Genomic DNA, 16,114 nt, shown 5'->3' with positions numbered 1-16,114 from the left:
AGGGTGCCAACAAGTTCATTCCAGGGGTCCATGTGGTGCTATCCAGCTAAAAAGTTAAATATAATTGGGATTGAAGAACGAGTAACAATATTTTAATTCAAAAAGAAAGCACATTCTTGATCACAGCATTACGACGCTGACAGAGTAGGTTTGCCCAAAATATAGGGTCATTCCATGTCAAATCATCCAGGATTTTTGAAAATGCCACCCACCATCTCTGATTTCATTCAAACTTGGTGTATTTGTAGACTTTATAATGCTGATCACATGAAAATATAAATTATATTGGAATTTATGAGGGGTTGAAAAGTTACGGGCCTTTAAACATATGCCAAGATGATTTTTTTGCTGCCACTTTAATTGACACAAAGCCAGGTATAAATGGCTACAACTCATTACCAAATCATCACAGAGCTTTGATTTTTTTTTTTTTTTTTTTTTTTTTTTTGTTCAGTATGATGTAAACTTGATTTTAAATTGGGTTTAAATTGTATAACTTTTTTACATTTTCTTCTGTGACGGTTTACTTTTAATTTTTAGACTTTTAGACTCAAAAATGGAGTAACTTTGACAGAAATATATTCAAAGTATACCCCCTTCGATTTTAACCAAAGTTTGTGTACAGGTCCCTGTAAGTATATTAAAACGTCTGGTAAAAAATCTTGGTAGGCAATCGTTAAAAACACAATTTTTTATTTTCAGTCCAAAAAATTAAACTCCTTTTAAAAACAAATTTATTAAACTGTGTTTTCCCTAAAATGCAAGCCAACACATGTAAAAGAAGCCACAACATGAGAATTTAGGTGTATACACAGTAACCATACTAATAATAATAAAAAATCAGAATAAATTAAGATTATCTATCAGTAAAGGTATTTACTACTTTGTGACTTACAGTATACACCGAAAACACTAAATTTGAATCCGAAACTATAAGAAGTATGTTATAAAAAATCTTTGAATAATCTTATTAATAAATAAACTTCAAATGAATAATAACATGAAATATAACCCATGTATTTGGACTTACTTCAGCTGATGAATTTGCAATTCGAAAAGGGATTGATGAGTTGCATAAATGTGCTGTTGTATTGATATCATTAGGACAAGGAGTAAGTAAGAGCAGTCATATTCTGGCCCAAAGTAAGAAGACGATGAACGGTAGATAAGTTGTTGCATCACTTTCTTTGATGTAGATTTCTAAGATAATACTCTTTCTTCAGAAGAGGTCTAACACTCATCACTCACAAGGACCTTTTGTGTTAAACTGTATGTAAAATCTACCTTTCTTCACAATACATAGAATTATATTATTTAAAAAATCTGTCAAATTGAGGAATGGGTGTGATTGGGCAGAAATTCGTTTTCTAGAAAATAATTTAAGTATGACTGCTCAACACTTAGTCATCAGTCAAAGTTTCCTATCGAACAATTTTAACATAATGGGATGTAAAGAAATAACCGTTATAACGCCGACATAAATAACGCAAATCTCTATAAAACGCACAACTTTTCAGAAGTAAACAATATGTTTTGAAGTTTAAAAAATTCCTCTGTTTTGCTTTGCAAGCATAAAAATTGTTCGGCAAATTAACTTTTGAAACAGTTTTTCATCTTTCCATCTTAATTCAAAGCTATCTTTTAAAGGAAAATTTGTACTTACAGTAAATAGAAAATACTAGATGGCTCTGAAAACGCAGCTGCTATGCAAGCCATGAAGCTAGCAGAAGTGCAGGATAATGCACTTTCTTTTGATTGTGAAACATATTTATTTGTGAATAACTAATTGTAATATTGTGCTTTAATACTCATTGCAGATAAAACTCATTCTGAAGTGCTAATATATCGATATATTCTGAATATTAGTTTCAAAATCTGTGAAATGATCTATATAACGCAAAAACCTGTGTAACGCAAAAGCTCTGGTCCTAAGGTGTGTGTTATAATGGTCTTCTACTGTATCTGTCTTTTGGTATTTGTAATCTTTCAAATTTTTCTCACATCACTAATAAATTTTTAAAAAAATTGAAACATCGTGAAAATTTTTAGATTTAAAAAATATATTAAGGATTAAACATCAAAATTTTATTATCAGGTGTTAAAATGCACCCAAAGATACTTATCCACACATCTTTGTTGCAGTTGAAGAGGGGGAGTTTTTTCAGGAAACTTCTGTTAAAGAAGAAAACAACTTGCAGGAAAAAATTTAAAATGTAACAACCTTTAACGACTACCTTTGCCGATACTCATTACTACTTATACTTGTGTTGGGATTTATTTTGTAAGATACCTAAACTGTCATGCTGTGGCTCCTTTTATATGTATTGGCTTTCATTTTGTGGGAAACACAGTATAATAAACATGATTTTTGAAAGGAGTTTCTTTTTTTATTATTTAAAATTTAAAAAAAAAAATGTGTTTTCAATAAAATTGTTGATAAGCCTAAAATTTTAGTGCGCTCTGTAAAGATAAAATATGCTTCTAAAAGTGGAAAATTCTAATTTTCGGAAACTAGTTCATACATATGGAACAAAAAGGTTTAAATTCCTGCTGCTTTTTATATAATACGTACAATCTACGATCACTATTTAACATTTTTTAACAATAAAAAACTTGAAAAGATATTGATCACTTTATAAATTATAGAGCAAGAAAATTAAATTTGCAATTATTATCTTACACTTCACACGCAACAGAATTTATGCAATACTCATATGTTTACCCTTATCGAATTGCAAATACATCAGCTGAGGTAAGTTCAAATACATGGAGTAATATTTCATGCCTAATATTCATTTGAAGTTAATTTATTAATAAGATTACTCATAAATATTTTATAACATACTTATAATAGTTTCGGACTCAAATTTAATTTTTCGGGGTGTAAGTCAAAGTAGTAAATACCTTTACTGATGGATAATCTTAACTTCTTCCGATGTTTGTATTTATTTTGTACTCAACTAAATTCTCATGTTGTGGTTTCTTTTACAGGTGTTGGCTTTCATTTCAGGGAAAACGCAGTTTAATAAACTTTATTTTTAAAAGGAGTTTCATTTTTTTGACTGATTTTAACTCATTTTTGACTCATTTTAACGATTGCCTGTGAATGGCCCACCGAGATTTTTTTAACCAGATGTTTTATCACACTTAAAGGCACGTGAGCACAAAATTTGTTTAAAATCGAAGATCGTATACTTTGAGTAAATTTCTGTCAAAGTTACTCAGTTTTCGAGTCAAAAATTAAAAGTAAAGTCTCACAGATAAAAATGTAAAAGAGTTACACAATTTAAACCCGTTTAAATTTAGGTTTACATCACACTGAACCAAATTATAAAAAATTCAAAGCTCTTTGATAATTTGGTACTGAATTAAAGCCATTTATACACGTCTTTGTGTAATTCAAAATGGCGGCAAAAAATGATCTTGGCATATATTTAAAGGCTCGTAATGGTGGGTGGCATGGCCTGGATGCTTTGACATGGATTGACCCCATAGTTAATAATTAAAATACCAAATGCGTTATAAAAATACAACTCATATGAAAAATTAACACACTTAAACAAAGCTAACAGTTCACTAACTTCAAAAGTTCATTTTTATTAGTAAACTTGTTGTAGAAATTTGGTGATAACGTTTTTATTCCTAATTGAGTTGGAAACAAAATTTTACTTCCATAACTCAAAATAATAATGTAAGAAATGACAACCACACAAGAGCTCTGAAAGATATACAGAAAAATGAATAAATAAATTTAAAGGGAAAAAGCGTAAAAATATATAAGAAAAAATAGATCTAACTGTGCCAATTTTTTCAGCGTCCGCCGGGGGAGGGGGGAGGTGAAGTTCGTAACTTGCATGGAGGGGGTTTGTGGAGGTCAGAAGTTTGGGAAACTGCTTTAAAACAGTTCTTGAAGATGGTGTTAGTAAATAGCATAATGATAACAACAGATAAAACACACACTAGAATTTTTCAAAATATTTTTTTAGCAGCATACAATCTTAATTTTAAACATTCCAGAAATTCTCCAAGGTAACAAAATACATAAGCAAAGAAACACGATGAGATATGATGCCTTGAAAGGAACTTTTATTATAAACTTAAAATGGGGAGGTTTTTTTTTAAAAAATTTAATTCGTAACTTAAAAGTAAAACCAATTAATGTTCATTAGGCATGCAAGTTTACCACATAATACAAGAAGAAAGCATAAAAACCTACATTTTAAATATAAACTGCTTGAGAAAATTTAAATTAATACAATTTGATGTTTTTAAATGTATCATTTTGCAGCCTGATAAATGCACACACTTTACAAAACCATGTTATGTATGAAATCTTACAAGTATGAAAACCTAAATCCTTTAAGCAGTGCCTTTAAGATATTTTTTAAAAAACAAAGTAAATCATGAGTCAAGAATTTTGAAAACAATTGAGTTTGAAAAATAAGTCACATTTGGTCATGAGAATCACTTTTTCTCTCTCATGTACAAATTTTATTTCAGACATTAATACAAAATATTGAAAATTATTAGAAAAACTACTTGGAAACTTAAGGGTTCGAGCTTAAGCTTTCTAATTTTTGCTCTTAAATATTCAGTACATCTAAGTTGAAATTTTAAGAGCAAAAATAGCCATATACTATTCATTTCAAAAAATTTTAATGCATATTTTTTCATTGTAAGTACCTACTATTTTCTTTGAAATGTCAATTATCACTCCTTGTTTCATTAATCACAGACTTTTTAAACCCTATATGAAATGAAATAAAAGAATATTTTTGAGCTGAAAAGCAAATGCAAAAAAAAAAAGGGGGGGGGGTAATAGATGCACAAAACCAAACAATTGAAAACAAGTGTTTTAAGGTTTTTTTAGGATTAGAAGGACAAATGCATATGAGCTTCTGGATATAAAGACGCCTAACAGCTTTTGCCTTCGAAAATAACACCTTCTTGATCAAAGCTATAGGTGGCTGCTTTAAATAAGCTTAACGGTATAGTCAACAAAGAAATAAATGTTAATTTGCAGAAAAGACGTTTTAAAGGGACAAGGTTTGGACAAGAAGTACCTTTCACCATAGGCAGGTCCTGAACGGAAGTGGGGGTAGGGGGGCTAAGGGGGGCAATTGTACCCTCACTTCCAAAAGTAAAGGGGTCTTGCACTCCACTTTTAAAATTAATAATCAATTTAAAAATGACAGTATCAATTCACATGTGTAAAGAAAATTGACTTAATAAGTGTGACATATACATTTTTCCCATGCTATCTATACATATAATAAAATAAGATGTTTGTGTGTGTGGCGCGCATTCCGGGCAAACGGTAAGGCCTAGAAAGATGAAATTTGGTATACAGGTGTAGTTTTTGCTGAAGTTGTGCACCTCGGGCTTCGATTTTTGATATTTTAATTAGAAAAAAAGTTATTTAATGTTTTATGTGATTTTTAGCACTTTTTAGTTCTTTTAACCTCACAGACCCCGAACCAATCGCGCCAGACAAATATTTTTGGTACTATAGTGTCGGAAATTTAATTTTAAATATGATGAACAAAAAAATTTTGAAGATAGAGCAATTTTTGTATTTTTTATGAATTTTTGAAAAAACCTTTAATTTGCATGTTTTCCTGGGTTTTATTTTTTTCTAATATCATCCTGCGAGAAGTATCAAAGCCTCATTTCTGAAATTTAAGTCGGTAATAGTAAAAACATTTCACCCTCTTCAGAAGAAAAAAGTTCTTAAAAATACGCAATAGTTTTTTTTTTACAATTTTTTTTTAATGCTGAACACATCATGTCCTTTCACGCATCAGTCGAAAAAAGCGTTCTTCAATCTCTTATGCCTGTGACGTCACTACTTGGGTTTCGATTCGATATTTACGATGGAATCTTAATCGCAAGCAATGTTAATCTTTTTTTTTACTAGCTTACTTCTACATTTTCTGACGTGATGACCACATGTTTTTTCGACAGTGCTTGCTTTTTTTCTTTCCTTTTTTTTTGTTTTATTTAGGGATTGCATTTGTTTCTTTTTCCATTCCCCCCCCCCCCCCAAACTGGACCTTTCGCTGTATCTATATTACGTTACATTTCATAGTTGTGCGCATTAATTCAATAAAAACAGCAAGATTTTTTTTATCTTTGTCAAACGCTACTTTTTGCACACTATGGGGAATTTGAGCTTTTATTTTTTTTTTTTTTTTTTTTTGCTCTACTTTAAAAAAAAAGCGATTTTTTGAGTGTTCTTTGTTTTTATTAGGAAATGGGTGAGGAGGTCAAAATAAATAGAGATGGATAAGAAAATGTATAGATAGATTGTAAAGGTAGATAGCCGCCAAAGGCGGCAATCTTGGCGTAAAAATGTGAATGGCACAAAAAAAAAGATAGAGATGGATTGATTAATACTGCTGCCAAATTTATTTAAACAACCGCCGAAGGCGGCAAACTTGAAGTAAAAAGGTAAATGACAAGTTAGCCAAACAGCCGCCGTAGATGACTGCTTGCACATTGGATGTGAATGCCCCCTCCCTCCCCCACATACACCATGACTTTGAAAAAACAATGCTTTCACATAAAAGTGGAAGTGCTTTTTGTTATTTTTCGACAAAATTTGCATGAAGAGTACGTCGTTTGTGTCTCCCCTCCCCCTCCTTTAAAAATATTCCAAACGACGAAACTGGAGACAGATCTAGAAAATATTTTATTCAAATTATTAATGATATAGATAGATATAGATTGATTGACACCGCCACGAAATCTATTTAAGCAGCCGCCGAAGGCGGCAACATTGGCGTAAAAAAACGAATGATAATACTGATTTATAGAGAAAAACATTAATTAATGTTGTCGCTAAATTGTTTAAGCAGCCGCCGAAGGCGGCACCCCTGGCGTAAAAAGGCGGACCAGCTGGTCGCTGCAGGCGGCTAGTTATTTCATTAAAACTAAAATGGAAGTTTGAGTTGGGAGTATACTGTGGCCATCTGTCCCATTTTTTGAGGCTATGTCCCAAATCTTTTAGAGAAAGATGATAAAATCAGATAATGTAGCCTCATTTCCCCCAAAAATACACGTCAAATTTAGAAGCATCTCACACCAACTCCTCTGCCCCTTGGCACCTTTAACCCCCTTTTTTTTTTTTTTTGCTGCACCAGCCACCTAGATCTTTCTCATTGCAAAAACATGTGCCTTTATGGGTATCAAGACATCTGGCAAAAGCTTTTGTCCTGGAAAATAAGATCTTTTTGATCAAAACTATTGGTGGCTGCTTTAGACAGGTTTAACAGTAAATTTTGCTATCAGAATGTTAGTTTTATTTGTCTGAGTTTCATTTCAATATTATTCATCATTTATGTTATAAATAAAATACCAAAAAGAGAAAGGATTTATAATTACCAGTGCTGAGACTTTGTTTTTTGCAATCTATAACAGCAGCAGTAACTTGATGCAAGTGAATTATTAGTCTGCTGAGATAATTATTATATTTCACACTTTGAGGTCGAATTTTCTCTGAAGACCAATCTTTCAGATCTCTGAGAGCTTTTGATAACATTTTATACGACATATGTAACTGATTTTCTCTTTTTATATCCTTCAAACAAATTCCCTTAGATTCTTTAGTTTCTTCATCAGTAATCAAAACATAAAACTCTTTAAGAAGATGAAACACATTTTTCCAGCTGTTCACTTCTTCTCTAAACGTTTGATAATTTAAGCTCCCAATGAAACAAGCTAGTGTTTCAGAGGAAGTCTTAAATTTTTCATTTAATGGCCAGAACACTGACGTGTATAAAGTCAGAAAGTTATCCTTGTCAAATAATAATAAAAACTCTTTCAACAAAGTATTTACCATAGTTAGAGTTTTGAAGTTGCCTCTGACCAAAGGCATCTTTTTTCTAGATGAAAATTTAGCATCGAGTTCAGATGGCGTTGAGTTTAATTTGCTCCAACTCTTGTTTGCCATGTCTAGAAGAGTGCATGATAACTCCACAGACACGTTACAGGCATAACTTAAATCCGCTAGAAATATTGAATAAATGTTTTCTGACCCTAAAAGGAGTTCTGGATGACGATGTCCTCCTGTAACATCCATGAGTTCAGATATTCTAAGGCTGCTGAGCTCCTGGTGAACAGTGAGACATATTTCTGAAGATCTCAGCCCACTTATTGCAGCTTCTTCAATAGCTAATATGTTAGACAAAATAGAGTTATCTTCACTTTTTGTAGGTTCTTTTTTAGTGGGTTTTGACTTAGACTTTTCACTTTCAGCTAACTTTTGTGATATCCTTTCTAATTCTTGAACAAGAGTTACTTCCTTTGCTTCGTTGGAACTCTGGAGCCGAAATAGCTGAAAATAATTTTCAAATTCTCATTATGAATTGAAACAATTTAACAATACAGTAGAACATTAAAAGTCTGAATGCGCTTTTTTTTTAATGAGAACTGCCAATTTTTCCTTTTAGAAATTAATTTAATTTTTGTGTGAAGTCTGTATTTTTCAGAAGTTCATGTAATTTTCTTTCCCTTTTTTTTCTAATGACTGTACAGTTCTTTTCACACAGTACAGATTTTTTTTTTCATTTTTCCCTTTTGGTCAGTGAACAATTAAAGTTACACATTACAACGCTATGTAATGTATTGCATGTTATTTACATACACATTCAAGGGTGTTCCCAGAGGAAATTTGGATGTGTTTAAGGACACTTCGCAAAAATCTGATTGGCTGAGAGCCCTTGACATCCAATCTTTAGTAATGACACTTGAAAGATTAGATGCAATTACGGGGGATCGGACTAGGTCAGCAAAAGGCTGAAGGCCTGTTAATTAGCCCCACTGGAAACAGTCCTAATCTATATTTTCAACTATTTTTGCTTTCAGCTGGATAACTAATGATTCATTAAAATCAAAGCTTGCATTATAAAAAAAAATTATAAGAAAAAATAACAATGAAATTAAGTAGTTAAAAAAAGTATTTCCAGCTTTTTCCAATAATTCTGTGTCACAAACTATCACTTATGATCTTAAGAGCCAAGACAAATTTAATACAGTCATCCCACGCTACTTCGCACTTCAACTTTCACGGCTTCACTACTTCTCAGTTTTTTCTTTTTTTTTTCTTTCAAATTCAGTAACTAGCCTTTTGCATGCGCTCGTGTAAACTTTTTCCTACAAAAGAATAACAATGCATGTCTTTTTAAGTGAGCTGAGCTCTTCTGAGGCGTGTAGCTGTACTAGTTGAGGGAGTGGAGGTATAAAATCACCGAAGAAAGTGAAGGGAATCGCTGTCTCATTTTAACTGTTAAACACTAACTGGAAAGTATAAATCACTGTATTATTACTAGGGGATGTAAATGCATCTATAAATGGTGTTCAACAATGTACTTACTTTATAAGTTGTATACGGTGTATACTTAATACCTTTAATGAGGATAAATTTAGAGAGGAAGAACGGGGGCTCACACGGTCACTAACTGACAATTAATTCATCATCGAACAAGTTGAGCTATTTTCATAGATTAGTACATAGATTGTGAGAACTTCATGTGTGTGTAGTTTATTCTCCAATGATTAACAATGTGATATATATTTCGTCTAATTTTGTGCAATATATTAAGTAATACAAATATAATGGTGGCAAAGGAGGCTGTTTCATGTCTAGGGGACTCTAACTATGTTAGAAACCTATTTAAGTTGTCGTAAAGCAAGTTTCATGTGCTCTAATTAGAAAAATATTCGGTTTATAAATACAGAATCCTACTTCGTGGAAATTCAGTTATCACGGTAAAGTCTGGAACGAATTAACCGCGATAAACGAGGGTTAACTGTATGCCTATATTCTATCTCTATCAATTCATTACAAATCTTCTTTACTACTTTCAATTCATAATTATTATATTTTCAGTTTTAGCAATGCAAACAAGCTAGTGGCAGCATTTCGAACTGGACACGAGGGATGATCCTATCATTCAATAAATCCTTTTCAAGTTATCAACCATATACTCCCTGGTATGTTGCACGGAAACTCTATCAAACTGTCATCAAATTGTACTATTTTTTCCAAGCTAATTATCTTCTATATGTACAAAATGTTTAAAATAAATGTGCTTCCTTAGGTATCTGGGAATTATCTAATCAATAAGCTGCACTTGGACACCTACGTCACAATAGTAATAAAATTAGAAATAAAATATTTTCAAAGGATTTGAACAGCAAAGTAAAAACAAACAGACTATTTCATTACTTTAATAACTTGAATAGCTTGAACTAAATTTCTACTCCACAAAGAATATCGCAGAAGCGCTTCTGGTGAAGAAAGCATACACTGAATGATGCTTGATTCAGCTAAAGATTCCTTTTTATGAGATGCATAACCCCGTTTATATTTTTTCTTTTTCTTCCTCTTCTTATTTTCTTTTTCTGGACCTTCTAAACAGAAAAAAATGCTAATATAATCATGATGGAAGAAGATAAACATAAAACAAAACCAAGTAACATTTTTAGTCTAAAATATTTTGGTTTGAAATACATATAAAGAAAAAGTCTGCAATATGAACTATCATTGAACTTCAAAATTGTTTTCTTTAATCCTATATCAGTAGTTTCTGCTGATAATACTTTCTGTTAAGCATGGAAATTTAATGATTTAAGAAATCAATGTCACACAAATGGTACAAATTGCTGTCATGGCAGTGGCTTAGATTCAATTTCAGATAAATATAGAAACAAACAAACCAAAAAAAAAAAAAAACTAATCAGACATTGTTTTACTGCTATTTGATGGCACTCAATATAAAATGAAGAAATAAACTTCCTTGATAGCTTTGAACATGATTCATTCATAATAAGTATACCCACTTAATGGCATTTGATCTTCATTTCTAATAAAAATAATTTCAGTTTTGAAATATCAAAACTAATATGAAATAAAGAAACATAAATAAACTCTTTATGGTCAATCTCAACCCTTTTTTTCTTTTTGCTGTTAGTTGCATATTTTTAGTATCTATTATGTTTGTTCAAACTTGTGTGATACAGCACTACATGATCTGTACACTGCCGTGTTAAGTGGAAAAGTCGTATCTGCAGCCATAAGTTGACCCCCTAACTTTAAGCCTCAATTATTGTAATAAATTTCTCGACTTATACGCGAGTATACATGGCAGTTACAAACAGGTGTCATGATTTAATTATAGAACAAATCTTATTTTGTGGGGAACAAAAAGCAGTTTCCCCTCACCACCCCACGAATTTGCAACTGCATTTATGTCATCAAAATTGCTATATAAACCAAAAAGTTTACCTGAAGAAGAAGTACTAAACTGATATGGAAGCAAATGAGTTTTTCTCTTCTGAAGAGAGCTGCTACTTGAGGATTCTTGGAAAATATCACTTTTCACAACCTCATACCTCCAGATAGCTTCATTGATGTACTGCAATAATTTTGATGCTCTTTCGGGCAGTTCATAGTTTTTGATTAGTAGAAAGCCATTATGTTCCACCTTAGACTCGATGTGACACTGTGATTCTGTAGTTTCAGTAATCTATGGTCAAGATTAATGTACAAAACTTTATTCATTTTGAAATGTTTTTTTTTTTTTAATGAACTAAATCCTATTAAGTACACAAATCTTTATGCAACATATTAAAAATCATATTGGCTAAAATGTGTAGTAAAAATATTTAACACACATATATTGTCGAAAGAAATGGTATTACAATTATGGAAAAATTATCATCAGGAAAATTCATTAAAAGGTAAAATTACTAAGCAAAATCATGCTAACCCAATAAAACAAAGAAATATTACAAAATTAAAGAAAATTAAGTAAACAACCAGACAATAAAAATACACTAGAAAGGTCTATGTAAATTGATTAACTGAACAAGCTATGAGATGGAAATTTCTAAAACCCAAACAAATAAGCTGCAATTACTGCAGACATTTGCACAGCTCATTAGCAATTATGGCTAAAAATAAATTGAACTCATTTTTAGTCAGAATTTAAGTCTCATTTTAAGCTTCAGTTTGGGTGGCCGAATTTCATACAGAATGACAATGCTAATAAATTATGAACCAAGAAACTTGCTATTGTACAGAACTGTAGTGGCACAGGCTGCAGCATTGAAATATTAAGGGAAGGTTGTTTTAAGGGGCATTTTTCTCTTTGGGGGGGGGGGGAGTTTGGACACCCCTGGATAACAAAAGTATTTTAACATTTCTTCAGTTTATAACAGAGCAGCACTGTCCAAGTCCATGTGACATACAGCACTCAAGTCTGTATGGGTTTCAATGCGTCTTTCAAAACAGCTTATTTCTGGGTAGAAACCTGAAAAATTTTGGTAGGAATTCCAATCTAAACTTTAGTCCCTGTAAACTTTCAATGATAATACATTTAATTATATAGTAAAAGTGATACAGTATGAGACCCAAATTTGGAATTCTAAAATCCGGAAGCCCTGAAAACCAGAACTTTTTCAATTTTTTTTTTAATCACAAAATATTCCCCCCCCCCCCCCCCAGTTTTAAAGGTCCAAATTGAGAACCTTCATCAACTACTTGTTGAAAACACAGTACTTTCAGTTTACGTCTTTTTAAAAAACTTTTTTCGATGCCCCGTGTTTGAGTAAATAAGCATTTTGCTGTAATCATGCAGCAATCTTTTAACATACACTTTCGGCGAACGATAATCCTTCTTTCCCTCTCATAAGTATGCAGGCCTCATAGCAAGTGGAAAAAAATATATAGGAGTTTAAAAGGAAAAATATAGAAGTTTGATAGCAAAATATATAGGAGTTTCAAAAGAAAAATATAGGAGTTTGGTAGAAAAATATATAGGAATTTCGAAAAAGTATAACAACTAGTATGTTTGGAGCCCTGTACAAAAAAAAAGCACCAGTATCAATACAATTCTATAATGCATGAAGTCATAGCAATGTGAAGAGTCACACACGTGAGAGTGAATTTTTGTATCCATGGTCTCTCATATGAATCATATTTGTTTAAGACAATTTTGATTCAATTAAGCAAAATTGTGTGTGCATGTTTTTATTTATATTAATAAAAGCAGACAAAATCCTATAAAATGACTTTTTTCATTGAGATAGTAACTTTTTTCAGTGATCTACAAGCTTTGAAACATTTGAAGTGCTCAAAGTTGAGTTGGTACCAAAATCTGTACTCAACATTTTCAAAAGCAATCGTTTGAGCTACAACCGGTCATTTAAACTTCATGTAAAATTATATGTGACAAAATTAAAAGCTTCCAAAATCTTTACAGCAGTACACTTAAAGTTAACATGTTATACTATCAAAATTACAAAGCAAACTCATTAAAAGAAAAATAACTGATTGAAAACAAGTTAAATGTTGCAAGTAAAAACATCCATATTTTGAATATTTCATAGAAATAATCAAGCAGAAATTTATTACATATGCCAATATTAAAGATAGAATAACAAGAAGAATAAAATGGATCAAAGGTTTTTGCATTTTTGGGTAGCACTTAACAAACAACGAAAAAAAATATAGGAGTTGGTGAGAAAATATAGGAAATATAGGAGAATATCTGACAAATTGTGAAAATACAGGAAATATAGGAGGACTATGAACCCTGGGTATGAAATACAAAGCTTATTGAACAAAAGTACAAAATTATTTTTGGTAAAAATATGATTTATTTATTGTATTGATCAGAACATCGCATAATAAAAGCGACATCCGCGGACTATACGCTGCAGCAAATTGTCTTTGATTTTTATTTTAGCATAATGAAGTATACTTTCATTCAGATTAATCAAAAATAAAATAAATGCGAAACATTAGGGAAAACATAACAAATACCACAAATCAGAAATATTTTCACTATTTTTGAATCCAAAAATCCGGTAAATTCAGAAATTCAGAAGTGGCAGACCTAAGCATTCCGGATTTGGGGTCCCATACTGTACAAAGAAAAATTTTGATCATGTGAATCAGAAACATGTGCATTTAACTAAAAAATGCAAACTTACATTGTCCTTTTTGTCACCGCTTTTTCCAATGGTTTTGTATACTTCAGCTTTTGCTTCCAAAACTAAGTCTTTAAGCAATGACAATAGATCATGTGTAATAAATTCATTACACAGAAAGCTACTTTGTTGAACTCCACTAGAACTATTACTCTCGGTGCTCTTAGAACTATGAACATGGTTCACAGTACTTGACTCAGCATCAGTTTTTAATGTAGCAGAGCTAACATAAAATCTTCCTGTCAGTGCTTCTGCAATTTGGTACGATTTATTGTTCTTGGAATATGATTCTATGATTGTAGATACATGAGAACTTTCTCCTTCACATCCCTGGTCAGAATCTGAGCATTGATCTAATGAGTCAGACAAATGATGCAGCATCAAAAAGAGCATTGAGAAAATATTTTCCAGTATCTCTACTCGAAATGATAAAGGAAAAAGTTTCTTGATTAAATTTCTTGCTTTTTGTAGTCTACTTACTACAAATAAAGAATAAGCTTCATGAGGTCCATGATTATTGACATATGAAGCTAAAAACTCAGTTTTTGGTGGCATATTTACATCACCATTACTTTTCGTCATGGTTAAAGAGATTTCTGACACATCTGAAATGCTGGAAAAGTTAACTTTGTTTGACATAATTACACGCTTAAATTCACAACTTGCGTGTATAGCTTCCAGCACTAAAACTAGAATTAAGTAACCAGAAAATATAACTTCATTGGTGAATTGAGGAACAGAGCTGCTGTTAGCACCATCTTCTGTTTATGAAAAGACAAAGAAAAAATTAAAAGATTATAACAAAATTTTCACAAAAAATATAAAACATTCTCAACGTAGAATAAGTGATTGCTCAGTTATTGTAATATTGAAGTAAAAAAGAGCTGAGGGATGTAAATGATCCAACACTTTTCTGGTTCTAGTTTCAGTTCAGTTAGGAAAAAAGTATGGGTAGAGGCCCCGGAGAAACTGGCTACTTTAAAAATAAGTACTTTGCTAATTTACATGATTCTTTCTATTAATATGCCTAAAATTCATGAATTTGTATTAGACGGTTTTGGGACCAGCATAAGCAGGCCCAGAACCTGTTGCTAGGCATCATATTTGCATTTGTATTTGAAACAACCATGAATAAGTAAAATCATGAAGAAAAATAAAGAAATAAATAATCTATAGAAAATATATATATTACATTATTACATTTACATTGTTTTCTAAATAGTTCTCAGCACTTTTATTATCAGTATTGGTTCACTGCATAGTTTTGCATAAACAATTTTAAATCCATCTTTAAAGTGATCAACTCATCAATTATTGAACAACAAATCTTGATAACCAAAGTTAATACAAATTTATTTGCTTGAGCTTTCAAAATCGGTTTATTAATTGTTGTTTTTTAACAAGTTGGTTTTTAACATGAAAGGAAAAAAAAATATTTTTCTCGCATAAGAGATAAAAGGGTTATTAAATAACTCATTTAATGAAATGAAATAAAGTGCTATAACTCGCACTGTATAGATGTTTGAAGAAAGGAAAGACTAAATGGAAGTGAAGTGCTTAGAATAGGGGGACGGTCATTACTTGTTTTAGTCATAATTTCATATTGACTTTGGTCATATTAAGAAAATTTAAATGTATGGTCATGTCAGAGTGTTTTTCTTGTGTGTGCACAAATAAAGTTGCTAGTTGAGAATTAATAGGCTGTATGAATTTTATGACAAAGAGTCATACTTCCTGTTTTGGAAGTTAATCTATCATCCCTTTGTATTACTTCCATTAAATTATTTAGATGAAGTCATGTTTCAGAAAAGCGACGAAACATTGTTTACTGTATTTCTGTCCTGTGTTAGATACGTTTAGAGGTGCAATAAAATTTTGAGGATATAAATATTTTTAACAAGATTTTTGAAAGATGAATTAATTATTTAATTTTCATCATCAACATTAATTTTATTACATTACAATTAATTTCATTTGAGATGGTAACAAATTTCTTAAGTGACAACACTATTTTTTATTTATCATTTGCTGATTGCAGTTGATGTTTATTGTTATCTTTTAAACATAAAGTACACAATTTTGAAGATCGATACTCAATATTTTTAGAATGAGTTGGATA

At 31.3% G+C, this 16,114-nt stretch overlaps 1 protein-coding gene across 1 annotated transcript in view; it reads right to left on the bottom strand.

Moving 5' to 3' along the window:
• Positions 1 to 16,114, bottom strand: part of LOC129222928 (zinc finger FYVE domain-containing protein 26-like) — a 138,311-nt gene that overhangs the window by 96,283 nt on the left and 25,914 nt on the right. The window contains exons 8-11 of the mRNA XM_054857488.1: positions 13,999 to 14,756; positions 11,288 to 11,528; positions 10,229 to 10,413; positions 7,384 to 8,335 (exon numbers count right to left, since the gene is read on the bottom strand). Of these exons, the coding sequence (XP_054713463.1) occupies positions 7,384 to 8,335; positions 10,229 to 10,413; positions 11,288 to 11,528; positions 13,999 to 14,756 (2,136 nt within the window). The remainder of the gene's footprint in view (positions 1 to 7,383; positions 8,336 to 10,228; positions 10,414 to 11,287; positions 11,529 to 13,998; positions 14,757 to 16,114) is intronic.

Source organism: Uloborus diversus, chromosome 5 (genome assembly GCF_026930045.1).
Source record: "Uloborus diversus isolate 005 chromosome 5, Udiv.v.3.1, whole genome shotgun sequence".
NCBI lineage: Eukaryota > Metazoa > Arthropoda > Arachnida > Araneae > Uloboridae > Uloborus > Uloborus diversus.
Note: the sequence above shows the minus strand (reverse complement) of the source record. Positions and strands in the feature narration are given on the sequence as shown.